At 67.1% G+C, this 15,463-nt stretch overlaps 2 protein-coding genes across 2 annotated transcripts; both read right to left on the bottom strand.

The window, feature by feature from the left end:
* Window positions 1-3,365: 3,365 nt before the first annotated feature.
* Window positions 3,366-4,678, bottom strand: TMEM89 (transmembrane protein 89; the record flags this gene model as incomplete). The annotated part of the gene is made up of 2 exons (XM_080673257.1): window positions 3,925-4,678; window positions 3,366-3,551 (listed from the first exon to the last, which is right to left on the bottom strand). Exons 1-2 carry the CDS (start codon window positions 4,216-4,218, stop codon window positions 3,366-3,368), a joined length of 480 nt encoding a protein of 159 aa, XP_080529383.1. The 5' UTR covers window positions 4,219-4,678.
* Window positions 4,679-5,309: 631 nt separating this feature from the next.
* Window positions 5,310-14,991, bottom strand: SLC26A6 (solute carrier family 26 member 6). The gene is given in 24 exon segments (XM_080673449.1): window positions 5,310-6,223; window positions 6,430-6,566; window positions 6,745-6,799; window positions 6,969-7,148; window positions 7,774-7,866; window positions 8,166-8,267; window positions 8,397-8,489; window positions 9,223-9,292; window positions 9,439-9,545; window positions 9,626-9,721; window positions 10,013-10,090; window positions 10,178-10,291; window positions 10,533-10,673; window positions 10,675-10,681; window positions 10,761-10,843; window positions 11,181-11,198; window positions 11,200-11,334; window positions 11,411-11,458; window positions 11,460-11,576; window positions 11,763-11,926; window positions 12,316-12,426; window positions 13,129-13,268; window positions 13,357-13,515; window positions 14,924-14,991. Coding segments are annotated over 23 exon segments (2,223 nt in total). The 5' UTR covers window positions 13,476-13,515; window positions 14,924-14,991; the 3' UTR covers window positions 5,310-6,208.
* Window positions 14,992-15,463: the final 472 nt, after the last annotated feature.

The following is a 15,463-nucleotide window of genomic DNA, read 5'->3' as shown; positions in this document are numbered from 1 at the left end:
TCCGGATCTGACACCTGTACGTGCTCCGGATCTGACACCTGGACGCGCTCTGGATCTGACACCTGGATGCGCTCTGGATCTGACACCTGGATGCGCTCCGGATCTGACACCTGTATGTGCTCCGGATCTGACACCTGTATGCGCTCTGGATCTGACACCTGTACGCGCTCTGGATCTGACACCTGTATGTGCTCTGGATCTGACACCTGTACGCGCTCCGGATCTGACACCTGTACGTGCTCCGGATCTGACACCTGGACGCGCTCTGGATCTGACACCTGGATGCGCTCTGGATCTGACACCTGGATGCGCTCCGGATCTGACACCTGTATGTGCTCCGGATCTGACACCTGTATGTGCTCCGGATCTGACACCTGTATGTGCTCCGGATCTGACACCTGTATGTGCTCCGGATCTGACACCTGTACGCGCTCCGGATCTGACACCTGGACGCGCTCCGGATCTGACACCTGGACGCGCTCCGGATCTGACACCTGGACGCACTCCGGATCTGACACCTGGACGCGCTCTGGATCTGACACCTGTATGTGTTCCGTCGCGGCCATGACCAGCCGCCACCGAGGAATGGCTGGGAACCACACACGTTTATCGTCTCACAGCTCAGAGGCCACCGTCCAACACGGACGCCACTGGCTGGCAGCAGGCTCCCTGGAGGCTCCGGGAGGAAAGCGCGCCTGGCCACCAGGCTGGGGACAGAACCCGGAGCCAGCGGCTGCAGGACTGCGTTCGTTCCTCGGCTGCCACCTGCGGGCATGCCCGGCTCGAGAGGCCTCAGTGCCGCGGACCCTGGACGGGGGGAGACCCGCTCCCCGTCTCGGAAGCCAGTGGCAGAGGCAGAGCACCTCTCACGCTCAGCTGCTCTTCTGTGTGAGAACTTGTGGGTGCTTGGGCCCCCAAAATAATCCAGAGTCGTCTCCCTACTTCAAGGTCCTTGATCTTTTTATTTTTTAATGTATTTTTATTGATTTCAGAGAGGAAGGGAAAGGGAGATAGAAATATCAATGATGAGAGAATCATTGATGGGCTGCCTCCTGCACGCCCCCTACTGGGGATCTGGCCCACAACCCGGGCATGTGCCCTTGAGTGGAATCGAACCCGGGACCCTTCAGTCCTCAGGCCGATGCTCTATCCACCGAGCCAAACCAGCCAGCGCTTAAGGTCTTTTTTTTAAAAAAATATTTTTATAGATTTTTAGAGAGAGAAAGCGTAGGAGAGGGAGAGAGAGCAGGAAGCATTGACACGAAGTTGAGTCTGGAGCCTGGGCATGTGCATGGGACGGGCGATGCCGAGCCGAGCCACACCGGCCAGCGCTTAAGGTCTTTAATCTTCGTTCAGCCTGTGCCGTTCTTTTTGCCGAGAACTGTACCACGTTCACGGACCCCACGGGTACCTTGAGGGGCTATGATTCTGGCTGCCACCCCTCCCTGGGAGACACCGATTCCTGCCCCCCGCCTGCTTGCCAGAGCCCCTCCTGTCTCCTGAAGTCCTGACCACCCAACGGTTCCCCGACCGGGGGGCCCTTAGGTGCTGATCTTTCCGACAGGAGCCCCGTCCCCTCTCATCGCCGATTCAGGGCCAGCCGCCTCTGCAGAGTAACTGCCTTTTTGAGTCTGTCCCGCCATCACCACCACCCTCCCCCATTTGTGAGTGGGCGAGGGAGGGGCCCGCCGTGTTCTGCACATCAGCCGATCCCGGCCAGCACACAGTGGGTGCTCGTTCGACCCGTGGAATATAGACGTGGACCCAACAAGAGGCTGAGGACGCTCTTTCAACCTCCGATGCCCTTTCCGTACTTCCCGGCCTTGTGGACCCCCAGCAGTGCGTCCGTAGGATCGAGTCCTTTTTGGAAATGTACAAAATTAAGATAGCCCCACCGCACCCCGTCAGGCCCGCCGTCCTTCCCCACTGGGACGCCCCTCCATCCGCATCCCCTTGTGCAGGTGACATTGGAGAGGCTGTGACATTGGGGGGTGCGGCCAAGAGGAAGGTGAATCGGGGACTGTCGCTGGTTGGGTTCTCCGGGAAGCGAAGCGGACTCTCAGCGGGAGCCCAGGGTGCTCACGGGGAGCCCTTACAGATGGGCATCGGGGAGGGAGGGACCCGCCGTGGCGAGGCTCCGGGCAGCTGGGGGGGCGGCAGCACCTCTCCCACAGGGAGGCCGTGGTTTGGGTGTCGAGGGACGTGATGTTGGCTCCCACTGGGTCTCAGCTCACTGTCCCTGCCTGTCCCGCAGGAACGGCCTCTGGGTGCCCCCCACCCACCCCCCGCTGGGCGGGGACGGAGCCAAGGTCCTGCGTTGAGAACCTGTCCCAGCGGCCGAGGTGCGGAAACCGTGGCCGCGAGGGAAAAAGGCTTGAACGTGTGCAGCCCGGGGTTCATGGGGTGCCTCTGTGGGAAAGGATCCCTCCTCACCCAGCGTCTCCTGCGAGAGACACGGGCTGGAAGTTGCTCAGATTTGCCGACAACCCAGGCCACGGGCGTGACGGCGCCTTAGCGCGTGGAGAGCGGCATCTGAACCATCGGGGACGGAGACACAAACCGCGCTCGGCCGCGGGGGGGGGGCGGGGGGGGGAAGGAGGAGGAGGAGGAGGAGGAGCTGCCTTCCCAGTCTCTGGGAGGGAACCCTTATCCTACAGAGGCCGGCAGAGCGAGCAGCGAATGGGGGGACATTACAGAAACAAGTCGGGGCTCACACCTGCTCTCGCCCTGGACCTCGCACTGCAGCGCTCGCCGACAGTTAACGTCTGTCATTGCTTCCCTCCTTATTCTAGCTCCCTCGCTTCTGTTTTTGAGTTCTAAGGTCATTGTTTTTCTAGAACGGAGACCCTACAAGGGCACAGGCTCAGCAGCCACATGCAGGGCTGCCTTGTGGCAGAAGGGAGAGGGGAAGGGGTGGGGTCCCTTCGGGAGGGCCTGCCCTCCCTCCACTTCCTGGGGCCTTGGAGCAAGGGCCACTCAGGTGCCAGAGCACAGGTTTGAGGCACCACAGCGAGGGAGGCAGCCAGGGCTCCCCCACCCCCACCCAGCTCCAGCCCCGAAGCCCAGCTAGGATCCCTGGCTGGTCTTCACCTCTGGGCCTCCCTCCCTGGACCCCCCAAGTCTGACCCGATGGTCAAGTCTCCTCCCACCCCCCTGGGGGCCTCCAGGGAGCCCCAGAACAGCAGCTGTATTTTGTATTTCTGGGTGAAACCCTTAGGGAGGAGGGGTCAGTGGGGGGGGGGGCCGTGAGTCAGCGGCTGGTTCTGCAGTAGGAGGGGACGCAGGGGGCACAGACACAGTCCCGGCCTGGCCCAGCGCCTCAGGCCGTCCCACCCCCGCGACCACCAGGCTGAGGCGCGGTTGGGTCACCCACACTGGGTGGGAGTGCCCTTTATTTGCCTGGGCTGCTGTGTGGCGAGATGCTGCAGGTGGCCCTGGATCTGGGCCAGGAGGGCGTCCAGCATGTGCAGGACCGTGAGCAGCAGGGCGTGGTCGGAGATGGGGGTCCGCCGCTTACAGGGTCCGGAGGTGTGAGCCGTCACCTGCAGGAGCTGAGAGGACCGAGAGGCGGGAGTGAGAGCCGAGCGGTGGACTGGGGCGTGATGGGGGGCACCCCTGGGGCTGGGGCAATGGGCTCGTGAGGGGGAGCCGGGTGATGAGGGTCTGTGGGCTGGAGTGGCCATGGGGCCCCTGGGGGCTGGACAAGGACTCGGCATTGAAGGGAGACGGAGGGGCAGGGTCCTGGCCCTGGGGTACGGTCAGGGATCCATGGTGTGGCTGTATGTACGGACCGTGGGGTGGGGGGGGGCAGCAGGGGCCCCACAGACGTGGGCAGGGGGCTGGTGAGCGGCGGGGCGGGTGAGGGAGGACGGGTTCACCGGGTGTCGGTCCAGGGAGGAGGCTGGGGGGCAGCGAGGCTCTCACCTGGCTCCTGGCGCCCTGCGGGCCCCGCCTCCGCAGCACCCTATGGCCCACCATCAGCATCATGGCGCTGGTGAGCATGACCCCCGCCACCGAGTAGACGGGGTTCACCCCCAGGCCCATCCAGTGACTGGGACAGCCCAGGCTGACCCCGCAGCCGTCCAGACTGCTCGGCTGGCACCCCCAGGGCTGCAAGTCCAGCCCCACCTGGTACCACAGGGGCCGAGACCAGGCCTGGGAGGGCGCAGACCTGGCCAGGAGGAGGAGCAACAGCAGGAAGGACGGTGCGCACCGCATGGCGACAGCGAGTGCCAGCAGAACCCGGGCTTGGGCGCCTGGCAACGGGCAAACACCCCTCCCCCGAGGCAGCCTGGTGGAGGCAGCGGGTTCCAGGGGGGGGAGGGGCGTGGCCTTCCAGGAAAATGTGGTGGGGGCTGGGGGTGGGGCAGTGCCAGGCCCGGAGGGGGCGGGCAGGCTTGGGGCCCAGGACGAAGGGAACGGCTCCTTTCCCCTCCCTACTCCACACCTAACACCCAGCCCCTGAAACTCTAACCCAGCTACCCGCCTGCAGTGCCGCGGAGTGAGTGCTGCCCGCCCCGCAGGCGTGGCTCAGCGGTTGAGCATCGACCTACGAACCAGAAGGTCGGGGTTCAGTTCCTGGTTGGGGCACATGCCCAGGTTTCAGACTCAATCGATCTCCAGCATGAGGCGTGCAGGTGGCAGCAGATGGGTGATTCTCTCGTCATTCACGTTTCTAACTCTCTCCCTCTCTGGAATCAATAAACACGTATTAAAACAAAACGAAAATCGTGGGCCCTCCCTCCCCTCCCACCGCCCGCTCCCGAGCGCCCCTGTTCCCGGAGCACTGCCTTCCCTCCTAGGCGGGCAGCGGGTTCCCGTTCACGTGTGACCTGCTCAGGCCTCCCCTCCGTGACCGTCCGGGTAGCACAGTCCCTTCGCCCTCGTGTGACCGTTCATGTCCTTCCTGGCTTTGCTGAGGAGCTGCGGGCGCTCACGGAGGCCTGCCTTTCACTCGGGGACCTATGCTTCACCCAGCCAGTGTTTACCAGGCACCGCCACGCGCCAGGCACGGTCCCGGAGCCAGGACGCGGCTGGCAGAGCGGACAGACAGTTGCGCCGTCCTGGGCGTGACGCTCACGCGGGAGCGGGAAGCAGAGCTGGTCAAGGTGACTCCTGGCTGGGACGCCTGTGCCCCGCCCCGCGCACGGGGGCATTTCCTCCCTGGCCTCATGGAGTAACCGGGAGGCACCAGGAAGGGGTGCTGGGACAGCCCCGCCGGGCTGCGGGGGAGACTCCAGGCCCAGGGCCCTCGGGCCTGGCAGAAAGCCCACTGCTGCCCTCCGGCCCAGACACCAGCGTTTTATTTTAAGTGTTTTTATTGATGTCAGAGAGGAAGGGAGAGGGAGAAACATCAACGATGAGAATCACGGATTGGCTGCCTCCTGCACACCCCACCCAGGGGATCGAGCCTGCAACCCAGGCATGTGTCCCTGACCGGAATCGAACCCGGGACCCTTCAGTCCCCAGGCCGACGCTCTGTCCACTGAGCCACACCAACCGGGGCAGATGTTGGCGCTTCAGGCGGAGATCTTGGCTGACCTTGCCCTGCAGAGCCCAGGCGACCGAACGCAGCGGCATTTTCCCAGGCAGATCAGTGCTGTGCACTCTGACTTCTGCGCTTTCTCCCCGGCTGCTCAGACACCCTCCCGGGCTGCCCAGGGGCCCGCCCTGCCCGGCCCTCCCGGGGACGCTGATCCTTCCTGAGGCGGCTGATTCCAGGGACCGTACCACGGAGGCCCAGCCGGGGCTGTGTGGCTGGGAAAAACCCGAGCCTGGGTGCCCCTCGGCGGGCCTGGCCCACAGCCCCCTGCCCACGGTGTGCCCGCCCCGCCTGACCTGCCTTCTCCACGCCTCACTCCCGACATTTAACGCCAGTTCCCACTTTGGGGCGTAAGAAGAGTCGGGAGCCAGGGCCTCGGCCCCCTGGCGCCCACCAGCCACAGCAGAGCTGGGTTTGGGCAAACGAGTCTTTATTCCTGAAGCTGAAAACACGCCCGCCCACCACGGCCTGGCCAGGGCCCAGCCCAGGCCGACAGCACCGTGTGCAGTCAGGCCCTCCATCCCTGAGTTGCACGTGTGTGTGCGCACGCGCGAGCGCGGAGGGGACTCCCGAGTTGACATCCGGAGCAGCGCAGGGATGGGGGTGCTCACGGCCCCCGTGCAGCCCCCATTGGCGGGCCGTCTCCGTCTCCAGGCGGCAGCGTGGTCAGAGCTTGGTAACCTAGCGGGCAGCGGAGGGGAGCGCCGTCAGTTACCGAGACCCCATGCCGCCTCCCCCAACTGCCCCCTGTCCGCCGGCTCCATCTCAAAGCAGGAGGGCGGGGAAGGGGGGCCCCTGGGCCAGAGGCAGCGGGAAGGCTGGGACCCCCAGAGCTGGGGTCAGGGTGGGGACGAGCCATAAGCTAGCAGAGCTCGGGGCCAGCTCACCAGGACAGGGCTGGCGGGGCCGGACCGCGGGTGCTGGAGGGCGAAGAGGACAGCGTCGTGGACAGAGGCGAAGAGGTGCCGCTTCGAGATGGACGCGTCGAAGAAGTGCCCGTCCTCCAGCTGGGTGACCACAGGCGCTGTGGGCGAGGGCGGGTCTCCTGACTCCCAGAGCCCCGGCTGCAGCCAAGCCTGCGCCACGCGTGACCCTTGCCCCTGCCTTCCCGGAGATGCCTCCTCTGGCCTCCAGTTTCTGGAAAGGCTTTTTCCTGGAGCCCCGCCCCCTTCCCAAACCACTCGGGTCCCCACCCCACGCACCTTGGCAGCCTGCCACGTACACCTCCACCTCGATCTCCCGGAAGTCGCGGAAAATCTGTAGCGGAAAAGGGGGCCAGGTTCAGTGGGGGCCGGGAGTGGGGGTTCAGAGGGAAGCTCAGGGGGCTGGGGGGTCAGAAGGCTCAGAGGGCTGCTAGAGCTAGTTACGGGGTCAGGGGGGAGGCTTCGGGGCCTTGCCCCCCCTCCAAGGGCGCCCCAGCCCTTACATTCTTCAGGCTCTTGATGCACACGGTGTCCACGAAGGACAAGGCGCCCAGGTCCAGCACGAGGCTGTGGAAGGCGGGCGGGGCCAGGCCCAGGCCCTTCAGCGTGCACCCGCCTGGGGTCTGCGTGTCTTCCTGCCCGCTGGCCACTGGCTCCGCTAGTTCATGCTCCGTGCTCACCTCCTGGGGAGCCAGACACCTTCCAGGCTGCCCCGGGGTGAGGGCAGGGGACCCGCACAGACACGGCAGGGACACCGGGCAGATGCGGGACAAGCATGAAGCACCCACACATATGGGGTGTGCGGGGGACACATGGCATGGACATGTATGCAGACAGGAGGGACACTTGGGGACACAGGAGAGGGCACCCCCTGATGTGCCTCTCTTGTTACTCCTGGGCACAGGCTTACTCGGGACACTTGAGAAGGGAGGTGCTGGGGGACCGTGTCCCCTCCTCAGGCAGGGCGGAGGGGCAGGGGGCTGAGAGACAGACCCCAGACACCCCCGCCCCCTGGCCCCTGCAGACGCTGCAGCACCCGCCTGCGTCTGAGGGAGCTGGGCGCCCCTTTGACCCCTCGTCTCCCCCACACACCCTCCCCCGCCTACCCGAGCACAGGCTGTGGGGCCTCGATCAGAGAGGAAGCCACAGGCAGATCCCTACAGCCTAGCCCCGGGGACCCTCCGTACAGCGTCCACCCAGCGCCCGACCCTCCTGCCCGGCACAAGCCCGGAACCGAGGCAGGCCCAGGGCTTCCCCGCGGGGCACGCCGCCTGTCTCTGCAGCTCACGGCTGCTCCCCCAGCCTCACCTGGGCCTTGGGGCCGTCCACATCGTGGCTCTTGATGGTGCCGTCACTGGTGTTGACATCGATGGGGACGGAAGTGCCTGTGGAGGCAGCGGCCTGGGACGGGGCAGGGGGACAGGAGAGTCATCCCAGCAGCTGGCCGCGGCCTGGCGCTGCCCTCTGGCTTTGGGCAGGAGGCCGGCCGGGAGCCAAGCCTGGGGCCGAGGCCAGGCTGGAGGCGGGGTGCGGACCAGCCCGGGAACGCCGCCCTGGGAGAGGGTGGGGCGGCTCGGCTGCCAGGGGCTCAGAGGTGGGGACACAAAGCCCCCGCCAGGAGCAGGGGTCAGGGCAGAGGGGGTCAGGCCGGGGCCGGGGCAGCAGCGGGGCAGGCGGGAGCGCTGGTCACGGGTCCCTGCCTGTTGCGGGGATTTCTCCTTCCGCAGGCGCTTCAGCTGCAGCTCCTGCTTCCTGAGCAGCTTCTTCTTCCGGGAGATGAGGTGGTCGACGTCCACGCCGCACTAGGGGCGAAGGCCGCACTAGGGGCGAAGGCCGCACTAGGGGCGAAGGCCGCACTAGGGGGCACCGGGAGGGGTGTGGGCGCCCCGGGAGGCGAGGCCCTCTGACCTGACCCTGGACCCCAGCCTCACCCTCTGCTTGAGCGCGTCGCTGTAGAGGTCAGCGTTGGCAAAGTACACGGTGGCCGAGGAGCGGAAGACCTTCACGCCCGGGACCTCCCTGGCCTGGGGGAGGGTCACGGGGGTGGCTGAGCCCTCCCCCTGGCAGCATCTCCTTCCCCGGCCTCTCCTGCCCTGTGCGCCCCCCCCGCCAGTGCCTCCCCCCAACCCTCTGCTCCCCAGCCAGCGGGGGCCTAGCCTGCGGCCTGCGCCACCCTGATCCTCGTCCTGCTCCTGCCCTCTGCCCAGGCCTCCCCGTGGGTCCCCTCCCCTGGCCCTTGGTCTGTCCTCTGCAAGCTGCGTGCAGACCTCCCCCAACTGCCACCCACGCAGGGCGCAGGCCAGGTCTCTGCTGGGCTCAGCCCCGCCCGCCCTCTCCACCTGGCTGAGCGGCTGGCGCGTCCTCCCCTCACTCGGCCTGGTCCTATGCGCTCAGCCCCAAGGCTCCAGGTCGGGGTCGGGCTGGTTCCTCCCTGAGCCGTCTCTGTGCCCAGCACTTGGCCTGGGACTGCTCAGAGGAGGGAATGACGTCCCGGTGCAGAACCCTGCCCTCACACATCCTGGCCCAGCACTGCCTGCAGGACGGGCTGGTGCCACTGGCCGAGACCCCGAGGCCCAGGCCCAGCTCCATCACTGGTCCTCCAGCCCTTCCTAGCCCCTCGAACGCTGAGTGGGGGTCACAGATCCAAATGCCTCCCTTGAAACTCCAAGAACCAAAGTGTCCTTGTCGGGCGAGGAAGGGACTCACAAAGGCCCATTGTGCCTCGGCCCCACCCGCCGGGCTCCCTCCGGCCCTCACCTCCGCGTACTCTGCCACGTCTCTGTAAACATCGGTGTCGGCAATCTGCCCCAGGACAGAATAGTGGGGCCTGTGGAGAGATCGCGCGCGAGTCGGGGGAGCGCATGAGGGGGGGACGAGGAAGAACAAAGAGCCTGGGTCGCCCCAAGATGTGGGGGAGCTGGGGGGAGCCGTGTGGCTCTCGCCCTCACAGTGGGAGGCGGGACGGGGACTCACCGCTGCGTGCGGACCACCACGAGCAGCAGGGAGAAGGCTACGGCCACGGCCAGGCCCAGATCCAGGTTCAGCAGGATGGTGGCCACAAAGGTCACCAGCCAGATGAGCTGGAAACAGACGGGCGGGGTCACAGGGCCCGCGGGGCGCGGGGGCTGAGGCCTCGCCCTCCCTGGCCCCAGCCGCTCACCAGGTCCACACGGTTCGCCTCCCACAGGGCGCAGATGTCCCTGAACTGCAAGAGCATGCCTTTCAGGTTCACGATGATGGTGGCCGCCAGGACAGCCTGCGGGGGGCGGGGGGCGGGGGCTGTCACCGCTGGGCTGCCTGGAGGCTGACAGCCCTGGCCCTGGGCAGGAGCCGGCTGACCCCAGGCCCCAGGGCATCCAAGCCCACCCCTGAGCCTGACCACTCGGGTTTGACTCTGAAAGGTTCTCACCCTTGACCCCTAGCTCCAATCTCACCCCAAAGATCTCACCGGGGACCTGACCAGCTGATCTGAGCCCAGGGCCTGGCCAAGGCCTCACGCCTGTCTGGGTGTGGGTGTGGGTGTGGGTGAGGTGTGGGTGGGGCTCACCTTGGGCAGGTCTTGGAAGAGTTCCCCAAGTTTGAGGATGATGATGAGGATGAAGAGGGAGGAGACGGCTCCGGCCACCTGGGGGTAGGAGTGAGCGGGGGGTCACCAGGTCGGTCTGTGTGCAGAGATCAGTCCCCGCCCTGGCCTGCGCCCGCCTGCACCCACCTGCGTGTTGCCCCCGGCGCTCTCCTGGACGAGGCTCCGGGACATGGAACAGCTCACGGGGAAGCACTGGAAGATGCCCCCGACGAGGTTGCTCAGGCCCAGAGCCACCAGCTCCTGCGGGAGGCAGGGAGGAGATGTCACCAGCGGTGCCCGGTCCCCGTGCTGCTGCGTCCCGGCCTATACATCCCCCCGCCATCCCCGCTCAAGAGCCCCAAGGACCGGCCTGCTGTCCCGTGTCCCGCTCTCCACCCTCAGCCCCGCATGGTCCCACCTGACACTCCCTCCCCCGGGCCCTGGGGTCTCCTGTAACCGGTTTGCCCCTGCGTGTCCCCCCCCCCCCGTCCCACCCCCAGACCTGGTTGCTGTCCACCCGGTAGCCATGCTTCAGGGCGAAGATCTTCCCCAGCGAGATGGCGATGGCGAACCCCACCACGGCGATGGCGAAGGCGTTGCCCACGAGCCTGGCAAACAGCTGGGGGCTGGGGGCCACGGGGGGGCACCAGCCTGTGAGGGGCATCTGTGAGGCCAGAGGAAGGCGCTGCCTGGGCCCAGCCTTCCCTGACCTCCAGGGGCCGGAGCTCACCCTGTGGGGATGTTGCCCACGACGTCCACCCCGAACCTGGCCTTGAGGCCCACGCCGTAGGAGATGGCCGTGGCCCCGATGAGCTGCGGGGGGGACAGAGGCGGGGAGGGGGCTGGCACGGCCGCCGGGGGTGGAGGAAACCACGCTGGGGACGGAGAGGGAGGTCCAGAGCCAAACCTCCGGGGGGCGGGGAGGAGCCAGGGGGAGGGGAGGTGGACAGGGCTGCAGGGGAGGAGGTGCTGGGGGGGAGGAGGTGCTGCGGGGGAGGAGGTGCTGCGGGGGAGGAGGTGCTGGGGGCCTCCTGCGCGGTCCCCCACACCCAACGACCTCTCACCAGTGCCACCCAGTGGGGCTTTCCTCCTGGGGGTGCCCACAGGGGGCAGCCTGGCTCGCCCCTCGCCCCGTTCCCTGGAACCGAACCGTGAGCAGCTCCCCCGGGGAGCGGCAGGGGCAGGTGTGGCTTCAGCTTGTCGTTCAACAGCTTCACGGCCACGAGCACCAGCCCTGCCACGGCGGCCGTGACCACGGCGCCCACCACGCTCTGGCGCAGCTTCCAGCCGACCTCCAGCAGCGTCTGAAGGGAGGCGGGGTCACGCCAGCCCTCGGGGCCCCGGGCCCGCCCCGTCCCTGCTCCCCCTGCCCTCACTCACGTAGACGAGGGACAGCGGCCCAGAGAAGCCGCTCAGCTGGAGGCCAAAACACGTACTTGAGCTGCGAGACCAAGACCTGCAGGGCGGCGGCCGTGGTGTAGCCGCGGACCAGCGGCTCGGACAGGTAGGTGACCACGAAGCCGAAGTGCACCAGGCCCAGCCCCACCTGCGGGCCGGCCGCGGCGGTCAGCGGGGACAGGGGAACTGGGGTGGCTGGACCAGCGCCCGGGGCAGGAGGGATCAGATGGGGGTGCGATGAGGTAGACCGTGAGGGCCACTCAGGGAGACTGGTGGGGGGGCTGAGGGGGGTTGGGGGGGGGCAGCGGGGGACACACTCCTGACCGCTCTGCACCTGGAAGAGGCCGACCAGGACGCTGAGAGAGGAGGCCAGCTTCACCCGGGCAGCGTCCCGGGCCCTCACGTTGACGGTGGAGTTCGCGGCCTGCATGAAGGCCTCATCCGGGGCCAGGGCTTCCGTCACACTGCCCACCATCACAGACATGACAGCAAAGGTGCCTGCAGGGACAGGCATGTCTGGTGGGGCGCGGACGCCGTCCTACCGGGAGCCCTGGCCTTAAGGGAGAGGCGGGCGACGTCAGTTCTAGACAGATGTCCTCAGACTCCACTGTGCAACGGAGGCCGTGCTGGGGGTCGGGTGGGAGCCTGGCTCAGGGGCTCGACATGCTGGCCCTGTACCCTCTGCCCTGCCCGCCCTCATGCCCACGGCTCAGGGCAGGAGGCTCCCAGGCCCCGGCCTGCCCGGGAATGACCCTCAGGCCGTCTCCCAGCTGCCCCGACCAATGCTGCCCTCTTCCCAGCTCCCGGCCCTGCTCGGCCCTCCCTCACCCTGCCCTCCACGGAGGGTGTGGGCATCGTCCTGTTGGGCTGGGCCTGGCTCCACTCACCCACCGAGATGTGCCGGGAAGTGCCAAACAGGAAGTAGATGAAGACAGGGTAGAAGGAGCTGTAGAGGCCGAACACGGGGGGCAGCCCAGCCAGCAGGGCGTAGGCCAGGCCTGCAGGTGGGAAGGGAGCATGTGGGTTCAGAGGCTTCGCCTTGAACGAATGAGGAAATCCCAGCGCTAGGTCATGGGCCACGGTTCCGGGGGCAGAGGTCACGGCTTCAGGGCTGTTTTTTTTGTTGAATATATATATATATATATATATATATATATATATATATATATATTTTTTAAAATATATTTTATTGATTTTTTACAGAGAGGAAGGAAGAGGGACAGAGAGTTAGAAACATCGATGAGAGAGAAACATCGATCAGCTGCCTCCTGCACACCTCCCACTGGGGATGTGCCTGCAACCAAGGTACATGCCCTTGACCGGAATCGAACCCGGGACCCTTCAGTCCGCAGGCTGATGCTCTATTCACTGAGCCAACCCAGTCAGGGCTGTTGAATATATTTTTATTGACTTCAGAGAGGAAGGGAGAGGGAGATAGAAACATCAATGATGAGAGAGAATCACTGATCAGCTGCCTCCCCCATGTCCCACACTGGAGATCGAGCCCACACCCAGGCACGTGCCCTTGACCGGAATCGAACCCAGGACCCTTCAGTCCACAGGCTGACGCTCTATCCACTGAGCCAAACTGGCTAGGACTAGGGTTATTTTTTTGGGGGGGGGAGGAGGGAAGGTTTCCAGGCCAGGGTCACCCCCCCCCCCCCGAAGGCTAAGGGTGCAGCTCCGAATCAGGGCCTCACCCTGTGGCAGCTGCATGATGGCCACACTCAGGCCAGACAGCAGGTCGCCCAGGAGCCACTCTCGCACCGGGTACCGGGGCAGCCAGGCCACGACGGGGAGGTGCTGCAGCAGCAGGGCTCGGGCCCGGGCCCGGGAGCACCTGGGGACACGGGGGGATGGGGGGAGCGGGTATCAAGGACAGGGGCTGCCCAAGTCCCCAGGGACCCTCCCCCCATCCTCAGTCATACCGAAAAGAGGTTGGCCACAGGCGGGGCCGGGGTGCTGGGCCCCAGCGCCCCAGCTCCTCCAGCTGCTCCTGGTTCAGCAGCGGCCGTTCCACTCGGTAGTCCCGCCTCCTCCACTCCATGGCCTCCGTGCTGGCCAGCAGTACCTGGGTGCCCCTCGGTCTGGGGTGGCGAGACCAGAGACACAGTGAGAGCACCCCTGGCCCAACCCCCCACACCGCCCCGTGGGACCACAGCGTCACCCATCTGACTTCTCAGAGGCCCCAAGACCCAGGTGGGTCCAACCTCCAGCTGGCCCCGTGCCCGTGCGTGGCAGGGGTAGTCCCTGATCCTTGGCTGCTGGAGCCTCTTCCTGGGCCAAAGTCCCCCCTCAAGAGACAGGGGGATGAGCACAGGCCACACCTCCAGCCCCGGGGTGTCTGCTCAGCCGGAGTCTCCCCCAGCCAAGCTCTGCGCAGGCCGAGTCCTCTCCCAGCTGCCCCCAGAGCCCCTGGGGCTGGCTGGGAGCCCAGACAGGAAGGACCCAGCACACGGGGATCTGGTCCTCAGGCACACCCCTCTTCAGAGGTCCCCTCCCCGGGAAGGGAAGGAAGCTCCCCCCGGAAGTGGGGGCCTCCTCAGGGGCAGCCTGGCCCGCAGAGAAGTTTCACCAGCCAGGCGCCTCTGTCCTGGGGAGAATCTCTGACCCCCCGCGAGTTCCCACCGGGAGAGGGGGCTCGACCTCACTTAGGAGCAGGACTTCTTACCTGGGGGAGCTCTCACCTGGCGGGGGGGGGGCTCCCCTGGATCTAGATCTCACCTGGAATAGGAGCTATGAGAGGGGGTTCGCTAGACCTGCCAGAAGCTTCCACCACCTGGGAAAGTTTCACCGCAGGGACGGTCCTCCCACCTGGGGAAGCGCTCACCTGGAGGAGAGCTCACGGGGGCACCGTACCCGCAGGAGAGCTCTCCCCGGCCGAGAAGGCCGCTCTGACCCAGGGGAGGGTCCCACTAGGAGCGGGCACTCACCGGGAAAGGCCTGTACCCCGGGCGCCCCGATCGATCGGAGGAGGGAGCGAGCGAGCGGCGCACAGACTCGGCCGCGCCGGCTCCGAGATCTTTGAGCCCCGCGCCCCTCCTCCTGAGTCACTCGGGTCTTCCCCGCTCGGGCAGGGCCGGCGCCTGCAGGCGGGGCCGACACCCTTGGCCCCTCCTTCGGGTAGAGCTCAGCCGCCCGAACCCCAGCGCTCGGGACCGGGCCAGGGGCCCAGCTGGGTGGGCCAGGCCTCCCCACCGACTCGCTGCAGCGACCTCCCGGCACCAACGCAGCCCGCGCGCACCTCCTGGGCGGGCTCCAGGGCACGCCGCCCCCTGCAGCCCCTCGGACAGCCCTTGAGGCCGGGGTCCCGCGGCGCCCGCCCCATCCCTCGCTGCAGCTGGGACGCTGCCCGCAGGGAACCGGCGAAAGCAGGGAAGCGGGCTGTGCAGGCGGGAAATGGCTGCTCCCGACGCGGCGGCGCCCCCTCTGAGCGACCCCACGCCGGCGCCGGCGCCGCGCGGACACCGGGACCGGGCCGCGCCCCGCACTCACCCCGACGCCTCCGACAGCCCCAAGGCGGGCGCGCCGCCAGCCGCCGGCCGCTCCAGCCACGCGGGCCGAGGCCGCTACGGGCCGGGAGGCGGGGCTGGGACGCGCGTAAGGGCTGCAGCGCGCGCCCGGGAGCCAATCCCCGGGCAGGACGGGGAAGGCTCGGACCAATCAGCGTGCCTGGGCGGGGCCTCGGCGGGGCTCCCTGGGCGGGGCGGGCCCCGCGGGGGGAGATTTAACTCCTTCTCCCCCGCGGCCCGGCTCCGGCGCTCCGCTGGGCCCTGCCCTCCTGCCCGAGCCGGTGGGTCTGCAGACCTGGGCCCGCGGGCCGGTTCCTGGCGGGACAGGGCTGATGCCAGGCCCTGGCTCCTTGGGGAGGGCCCCCGTGGAGTAGGGAAGGAAACCCCCACGAGGCCGGGGCGCCTAGGGGCCTGACCCCAGCCTTAACCCTCCGTGGGGGTGGGGATCCGGGTCGCGGGGAGGCCGCTCCTGCCTCTGCGGGCGCCACCCTCGGGCTTTTGCCCTGAGGCCGGCCTGTCTCTG

This window comes from Plecotus auritus (genome assembly GCF_963455305.1).
Source record: "Plecotus auritus genome assembly, chromosome: 6".
Lineage (NCBI taxonomy): Eukaryota > Metazoa > Chordata > Mammalia > Chiroptera > Vespertilionidae > Plecotus > Plecotus auritus.
The sequence above is the reverse complement of the archived record's forward strand: the minus strand, read 5'-3'. Positions and strand labels throughout refer to the sequence as shown.